The sequence below is a fragment of the Leptopilina boulardi genome, unplaced genomic scaffold (assembly GCF_019393585.1).
Source record: "Leptopilina boulardi isolate dan_hultmark-lab unplaced genomic scaffold, ZJU_Lbou_2.1 LbouV2_310, whole genome shotgun sequence".
Lineage (NCBI taxonomy): Eukaryota > Metazoa > Arthropoda > Insecta > Hymenoptera > Figitidae > Leptopilina > Leptopilina boulardi.
Genome location: NW_026137875.1, coordinates 4964532 through 4973533, shown reverse-complemented (window position 1 = coordinate 4973533; position 9002 = coordinate 4964532). Strand labels below are relative to the sequence as shown.

General features: G+C 22.3%; 1 protein-coding gene across 1 annotated transcript; it reads left to right on the top strand.

Annotated features, from left to right (window-relative positions):
• The first annotated feature begins 170 nt into the window (after positions 1-170).
• Positions 171-8088, top strand: LOC127283607 (lipopolysaccharide-induced tumor necrosis factor-alpha factor homolog). The gene is made up of 5 exons (XM_051308597.1): positions 171-393; positions 709-978; positions 3593-3774; positions 4985-5249; positions 7845-8088. The coding sequence occupies exons 3-5, from the start codon at positions 3603-3605 to the stop codon at positions 7945-7947; spliced, it is 540 nt and encodes a 179-aa protein (XP_051164554.1). The 5' UTR covers positions 171-393; positions 709-978; positions 3593-3602; the 3' UTR covers positions 7948-8088.
• The last annotated feature ends 914 nt before the right edge of the window (positions 8089-9002 follow it).

Below are 9002 nucleotides of genomic sequence, written 5' to 3'. Positions count from 1 at the left end.
AAACAATATTTATGTTTTGTTTAATAAAAATGAAATTTATTAATTTTACTCTAAATAATTGTTTTTAGATTAATATTATTTTTAACACAATTTAACATTAATTTAAAATAAATCAAAATACATGTGAAATTATTTGAAAACAAGTTGGTGGCACTGCTTCTCGCACATGCGCACTACTTTTAACTGAATGAATGGTATGTTGATAAGCGCGGTTTTGCATTAATTGTATAATTGTGATTAATATTGTGATGTGTTTATAATATTTAGACCGTAAATTATACGCTAATGGAATTTTAAAAGCTTATTTATTCATATTTAATAATTTACCATTTATTTTACAATTGGGTGCGTTTTCAACGATTGTCGCGTAACAGATATTTTATTCAGAAAGAGGTAAATAAAAGATCCATGATTACTTTAAAGTCTATTATTGTTTTTTTTTTTTTTTTTTACTTTTTGTAATTTAATACAAATGTATATAATGTGACTCTTGCTATACTGGACAAATTTAAAGTATTCTTTGTCAAGTACATTTATAAGTTAGAGGTTAGGATTTGCGAGGTCAAAATTCTCCCCATATAGTCAAACGTCCATGTTTTTTTTTCGGCTCTGGCATGGAATACATATTGCAATATAGCAAAAAGCATTAACTTTCACGGATAAAAGTAAATGTGGTTTGTATTTATTTGTGTGCGTCATATTTTATAGAGTTTACGATGACGATATGAGCAGTTCATCTCTGATTTTTGCGTCAGTGGATTTCCAACAGCCGAAACATTATGTGAGATTATGAAAATAGAGAGATTTCATCTTAACTGAGCGCAGGGAATTTTTTTATCTATTGTGACGATAAACAAATGACACGAAGATTGTTATTATAGAATTCTAATCAACAATCAATTTTTCGTATTCAGTGCATCCTGCAATATTGTTAAAAATCTTTCTTTTCGAAAGAATCAAGTTTAATTGTTAACAAGGGTAAGTCCAAAATATTTATATTAATTACTTATATTATTTTTATCTTGCTTTTTTTTATCTTGATCTAAATCACGAGTCTTGGAATATTAGTTTTGGAAACTTGAAATTTTTTTCGCATTTTTTTTTCTCTTTTCTTTGTCAACAATAATTAAATTTTAAATAATTGAAAACTTGTTATTTTATCTAATAATCAAAATTTAATTTCATTATTGAACCTTGATACTGAGTCTTTTTTTTTCTAAAATATATTTCTTTTAATTATAAAAAACACTTTACATGATGTTTATCGAAAAAAATTTTTTTTTTTTGAGATTAAACATATTTAAAATATTTAACTTTTTGAAAAAAATAAATATGATTAGAAAATTCTTATTATGCAAGTGCAATAAAATAGATAATTATTATTCTGTATAATTATTGCGTGTTTTGCAAATAATGTTTAAATTATTCACGCAAGTAGTTTTTTTTTTGCAGAGTAAATAATTGGTATTTTAAAATGATTATTTGCTCGTATGCCAAATGTCAACTAGAATAAAATGAACAAAATTATATGTTTAAATTTTAATTAAAAAAAAACAAAAAAAAAACCCAAAAAATGTAATAACAATTTATTATTGCATTATTAATAATAATTATTGCAATTCCTTGACCGAAATATTGACAAAGAGTGAAAACATTCTGACTTAACTTCCGTTAAACTTTCTATTCGTCTATATAATACTTTATTCATTTTCACTGTTGCGATGAAACTCGTATGAAAAATTTCCATTTTTTTTTGTATAGAATTCATACTATTTTCTAGAATTTTGCATATATCTGTGATATATTGAAACTTAATGGAATTTTTTTTTATAACGCAGCATCAATTATGTAATTTTTTCTAATGTTTTCCTTTTCCTTGTTTTTAAAAACATTGTTTCTGTTTTTTTTTTTACCATTATCGTTAAATTATGAATTGCTTTAAATTTGATAGGTATTAGAGGGATTTTTTTTTTTTTGTAATAAGTTTCTGAAGATTTCTCTCCCACGATGAAAGTCTGGAGGGAATTATGTTTTGAATTTAAAATAGTGTTACTAAAAATACGCGGAATTTAAAATGAAGTAGAAGTTCATAAAAGTTTAAGAAACGAGAAATTTATTTGGAAACATTTTTAACCGTTATAACTGCCACAATTGTGTGGAATCAAACAGACAAATTGTGCGAAAAAGTGGCATTAACTAGAAGATAGACAAATATTTTTACTTAAAAATTTTTTTAAATGGCCTTCAGAGGTTTATACATTATAAGTATTGTGCAATAACTTAAAAGTAAACAAATTTTGACCCCAGTGTGTCAGCTAAAGGTTAATTGGAAATATTTTATTTTACATGTTTTGTTAAAATATTATTAACTAATTCTATTATTATTTTGTTTTTATTAGTATTTAAAATATTTTATTATTTATTTTTTATAAATTAATAAGCAAGAAATTAGCAATGGCATTTGATTTTTTCAGAAAAAGAATAATTTTTATGAAAATTTGTGTTGCAAAAAATTTGTTTGAAAAATTAATTAGAACTCGAATATATCAGAAAAAAAATTATTAAGCTCTAAAAAGCCATTTATATTTAATTAAAAAGAAAATCATTGTGTAAGACCAGAATTAAAAGCAATTATTACTACAATTTTCAAAATTTTTCAAAATAATTCAAATTTAAATTCAAAAAACAATTTTTAACCCTAGAAATATTCAAAAATTATTATTAGCTTCAAAAACAAATTTTTTGCTGAATTGTACTAGTCGAGCACTAAAATAAAAACATCATTTACGAGAAATAAAATTTTTTTTCCAAATATAATAATAATAATAAAATATAATATTAATATTAAAATTCCAAGAAATATTTTATTTTTTTTTATTCAGAAATAGTATAATAAAAGTATTATTTTACAAAAACAAATTTTTTCGTACATGTTTTAACATTGTTTCTCTTTTTGTGTTAGAGTAGCACAATTCAGCACAAAATTTGTTTTTGAAAAATGTTTTTTTTTTTTTTTTATTATTTCTGAGTAAAAAAAATGTTTCTTGGAATTATAATATAAGATTATTTTGAAAAAAAACTTATTTTTCGTAAATGTTATGATTGTTTATTTTTGTGTTTTCGATTAGTACAATTTAACACAAAATTTGTTTTTGAACAATAATAATTTTTGAATATTTGTGAGATTAAAAATTGTTTCTTGAATTTAAATTTGACTTAATTTGAATAATTTATTATTAAATATTTTGAAAATTGTCAGAATTTCTTTTTTTTTCTTGTCTTGAACAATAGTTTATTTTTAATTACATATAAGTGGCTTTTTTTTGAGCTTAATAATGTTTTTTTTTTTTTTTTGGGAAATTCATGTCTTAATTATTATTTTTGAAAAATAAAATTTTGCAGCACAAATTAGGACAAAAATTATTTTTTTGAAAAAAATAAAATGGCGTTGCTATTTTTTTCCACACTTATAAATACTTTATTAGTTTTATGAGAAGATTTCCGATTTTGAAAAATCAAAATCATAATTTAGATATATTTGAAGTTTTTTTTATGAAAATTCAATTTAAATATTAAATTTTAATAATTGCAGGTTTAAAGAAATGGAAAAAGTTCAAGAAATGCCTCAACCAGGTCCTACAGCTCCTGCAGCTCCTTTACCGACAGCTCCACCTTCTTATGAAGAAGCTGTTGCTCAATCTGGATATGTTGCTAATCTACCAAGTAATCCACCATATCCAGCAGCTGGATCTCAAATGCCTATGCCAACTCCATGTAAGTTCATTCCATTAAGATACTATTGCTATATATATAAATCTATTTATTAGGAAACTTTTCTCATTTATTTCAGTTGAATTAAATTTTTATTAGCCAAAAGTTCTGAACGTTCAAATAAACGAAATATTTTTTTCAATCTATAAATTATTAAAAATTTTTGATGGCCATGTAAAATAAAACAGTAAATTAAACAATTATTAAATTAATATTTAGAAAAATTCTATAATTTATAATAATGGTTTTTGACATCCGTACAATTTATTATTGACAATTATTAAATAAAATTTTATTTATATTTACTTCGAAATTAAAATTTTTAAAATAAGTTACACAGGAAAAAAGTTAAGGTGACAATTTTAAAAATTTAAGAAAAAAAAAATTTTGCAATATACAATATGAGCCAAAAGTTTTTAACGTTCAAATGACCGAAATTCTTTTTTGCAATACTTCTTTAAGTACTAATTTTATTATAAAATATTGTTTTAAATATTTAAAAAAAAGTTATTAATTTAATAATTGTTTAATTTACTGTTTCATTTTACATATAGACATCATAATTTTTTAATAATTTATAGATTGAAAAAAATATTTCATTTATTTGAACGTTCAGAATTTTTGGCTTATTATACAATAATAAAAATAATTATTGGTAACATTTTTTTATTGTCCAAGTTTGTAGAATTCAAAAAAAAAAATTGGTTTTACAAAAAAATTAATTTTTTTTAAATCTTTTTTTCGATGTTAATTATTGTCCCTAGTTTTATGAGTTATAGGGAAGTCTTTTAATAAAACTGAATTATTTCACAAAAATTCCAACCAAAATTTATTTATACTTTAGCAGAAGCAATAATTAGCTCCTCGAAGTAGATTCATTATGGCAGAAACTAATTTTATAATTGATTTTTTTGTTTTTACACCTTTAAAGCGACAATTTTACATAGGAATTCACAGAATCGTCATGGAGAAGCCTTTAAATATTTGACAATAAATTCAATAATTATTAATATTTTCTCTTAAATAAAGTGTAGTTGTATTAATTTATCAAGTTCAAATGCCGTGAATACGAAATGGATTGAAAATTGTTGATTTATTGTTTAAAAAAATCAGTATTAGTTGTGCGTCATGGGGAAGCCTTTTTCATTAAAACGCGATTATATGAATAAAGTATTTATGAAAATTTATATATAATAATTGCAAATATTTTCAGTTGTACCGCAAGGAACTTCAGCACCAATAACAGTACCACCATCTCAAAGTAATGCACCTTATCCTCAACAATTTGGAGCACAACAAAATTTTTCACAACCACCTACTCAAGAAGTGCGAATAGTTCATCAACATGTTGCAGTATCATTAGGACCAAATGCCGTGAAAATGAGATGTCCAACTTGTCATGCTGATATCAAAACGACGACAGTTTCAGATCATCAACCCAGTGCACACATCTGTTGTTTTATTCTCTGTCTTCTTGGGTAAGTTTAAACATTAATCATATTATGTACATATTTAATTTATTGAACGTCACATTGTCTTTTGAATAATTGCATCTTTGCTTGATTTATTTTTCTAGTCATATAATTTATTAATTCAAGAAGTATAATTTGATTCTATTTTTGAAGTATGAGCCAAAAATTCTGAACGATCAAATGAGCGAAATATTTTTTTCAATCTATAAATTATAATAATAATAATAAATCACTTCTTTTTAGATATTTAAAACATTATTTTGTGATAAAATTCGTAATTAAAGAAGTTGCAAAAAAAATTTCATTCATTTGAACGTTCAAAACTTTTAGCTTATTCTGAAGTTTTGAATGTTCATTTAGAATTTTATTTTCGTATTTTAAAATACGTTGATGATGTTCACAACGTTTATGAACAATAATTGAAAAAACAAAATATTTTTCATTTGTAAAATATTTAAATTTTTTGTCTAAAAATTATTTTCTTTTAAAAATTGATGATCGAGAAACGGTTATAAAAATTTTATTTAGACAAAAAATTATAATAATTTGCACAGAAAGATATGTTTTCTTCAGAATCGATGATCATAAACGTTGTAAACTTCATCGCCGTTAATTTAGAATATAGACAAATAAATTCATCAGGATTCAGAGTATTATAAGTTTATTTTATTTTTATTTTTAATGACTTATTTCGACTTTCATAATTTAAAATGCGACTAATCGACTTTTTTAAAATTCGAGTAGTAATTTTTTTTTTTTTATTTAAAATTGCAATGGAGTAACAAAAATGAAAGTTTAATCAATTAGTAAAAAATTATAATTAGTTATTAATTTATTTAAATTAAATTTTTTTTTAGCAAGTGGTACCTATTTTTAAAAAATATTTTCTAATCCTTATTTTATAAAAAAAAAGTTTTTTCTAATGGAATTATTTTTTTACGAAATTTGTAACAATTGCCGACGATTTCAAGCTTTTCGAAAAAGGTTAATAGAAAAAAAATTTAATTTTGATTGTTATTTGAAAATAAAAACTTGATTCTTGAGAAAATAATAAATTAGAAAATAATTTTTAGAAACAGTGTACCCCCAGTTTTTTTTACGATAAAGCTGATTTGTGTCCTTAAAAAGTCTATAGGAACTCTGCTTTTTTCTATTTCTATCAAATATTTCTTTTTTTTTTAATTTTTTCTTGATAAATGTTGTTTCTTGAAAATTTAGTTTCTTTTGTTAAACATTGCATTACTGAATGTTAATCTCTTTATTTAAGACATTATAATATGTCACATACTTAAAATAAAAATAATACGCGAAAACTTTGATATCATATTTCATATATGAAATCGGACATCTATAATTATTTTTAATTTATTGTAAATTTATTCATAAAAATTTTTTCAACGTAGTTTTTGCTATAATCGAAGGTTATGGTTAATTATTATTCATTGTTTGCACTTTCAAGAACAAGAAGAAACCAGGTCAGATAATTCGAAGCCTTTTGGATGTTTGAAATTTTTTTTTTTATCATTCTTTTATTCTTCTATTTTTCATGAAATTAAAGTGCACAACGTTTCTGATAAACGATTAGAAAATAAATTTGTTGTTGTATTTTATTTATTTAGTTTTTTTAATTTCATTACCTAATTTATTTTATTTTATTTTTTATTTATTTATTTTTATTTTCCATTAAAAAAAATATTTCTTTAAAAATCGTTGATCATAAACGTTGTGAACTTCAACATCGTTTTTTTCTTCTCTTCTGGGTTGAATTCTATTTTCTCTTAAATCATTTTTTTCTCGGTGTGGATTTCTTTTTCTCTTCTCGAAAATTTGAATATTATTTTTTTCTCAACTTGTACAAAATTTTATTTATTTTTTCTTCTTGTATGAGAACTTTATTTTGTCTCTTTTAAATTAATTTTTTTTTTTATTATATTTATTTTTAATCCGATTAATTTGTGAACATAATATTTAAAAAATAATTAAATTTTCAATTTAATAATATTGTTTAAAAATTAATTTACTAGTTTAAAAAGTATTTTTTTTTTTGAAATTTCTGAATTTATATATTAATTTATAGAACACACAAAAATACAGAATTCATCTTATCTATAAATTGATCCAAGTTTGAATTGATCAAAATTTTTCATCGACTTTCAAATTAACCAAATGTTAATTGATTTAAGTTACAAATTCATTAAAAATTTCTATTAATTCAAATTTAAATATGTAGAAAATACAAATTTGTTATTTTGCACTTTAATTGCTTTAACCATCAGTTTTTTAATTACTTTTTTTTACCTATTTTAAAAAAAAAATATCCCTGTTTTAGTAAAAAGAGTGAAATATATATTAAGAAGATTTCTTTTTTGAAAAAAATGGATTTATCGAGTTTTAAAAATTTGCTTCTCAAAAATTAATAAAAAAAATTTTTTTTTGTTAGTGAGAATTTTATGTCAGAGAAATTGAAAAATTTATTCTTGAGACAATCCTGGTGTTGAGTTTTTGTGATTTTTGTTTCGTATTTGCTTTGCATAGTTTTGGGTTGGAGATGAAAATTTTTTTTAGGTATCTGAATTTTATCGATTAATTTTTTACTTTCAGATGTTGTCTCTGTTCTTGTCTGCCATACTGCATGAACGCCTTTTCGAGCGTACATCACTTTTGTCCCCACTGTAAAACTTACATTGGAACATGGAAGGGTTGATTTTCTTAGGAATCTTATTATCTGTGCTGAAATAATATAATATCTTTATATATATATATAATACTAAATATGGATAGAGAGAATCTATAAGATGATCAAATTTTAAATGTATTCGTTATCTATTGGCTCACGATCTTTATAGATTTTATATAAAGCTACCGACGAGTAAATAGGCAAAATTATAGAATTTTAAGTAGGAATGTTTATATAATTATAATTATATATTGTTTATATATATTATATAGTTGTATAGTTTGAATGAGAGAGAGTTTTAAATTCGAGACATGTGTCGTTCTTCATATTTCTAAGATGACATTTTTTTTTTTTTAATATTTACATTTTATTTCACGTATATATTTGGTTGTGAAAGGCATTTTATTTTTTATTTTCTTTAGTTTTTTTCTATTAGAATAGAAAAAAAATATCTATCGATAGTTATTTTTAAAAAGGAAAAATAAACATCCAGTGATTTTCGATAGTTCTTTAACTGATTCGTTTTTTTTTTTTTATATATAAGCTCACTAGTGATTTTTTACCAGTGCATTTTCTTTACGATTTTCGTTTTTTTGTAAAACTTTGATTTTCCCTCAAATATCGTGTTTTTTAAGTTAATTTAATCAAAAATATGATTTTCCAAGTTTTTAATATCAAACAAAATCGACACAAGTGTAAGTGTGTAATGTGAGTGAAAATATTTGACGAGATTACTAAAAGGTACTCTGAACAGTGAGATTTACAATATTTGTGTGGAAATGAAGAATAATTATAATTAAGAAATGGTTTACCTATGTTTTTTCCACGATATATGAATCATTTATACAAATTTTTTATTACAAAAAATTTAATATTCTTTAATTAAGAAAAAATTTACAGAAAAGAAAATTCTTTTTTATAGTTTCATTGTCTTCTTTGTTTTTTCTTTTAATAAAAATTCGCCTAAAATTATACAATTATTTTAAAAAGAACTGTTTTTTAAATTAACATTTTACAATTAATAGAATAATGAAATGCTATATAATAGACCTGCCAAGTAATCGTAGATTATAACAAAAAAG

Excerpts from the sequence above, each read along its gene's own strand:
- LOC127283607 (XM_051308597.1), top strand. The coding sequence starts at position 3,603 with ATGGAAAAAGTTCAAGAAATGCCTCAACCAGGTCCTACAGCTCCTGCA. Across the intron at positions 3,775-4,984 it reads AATGCCTATGCCAACTCCAT|TTGTACCGCAAGGAACTTCA; the intron begins GTAAGTTCATTC and ends AAATATTTTCAG. Across the intron at positions 5,250-7,844 it reads TTTATTCTCTGTCTTCTTGG|ATGTTGTCTCTGTTCTTGTC; the intron begins GTAAGTTTAAAC and ends TTTTACTTTCAG.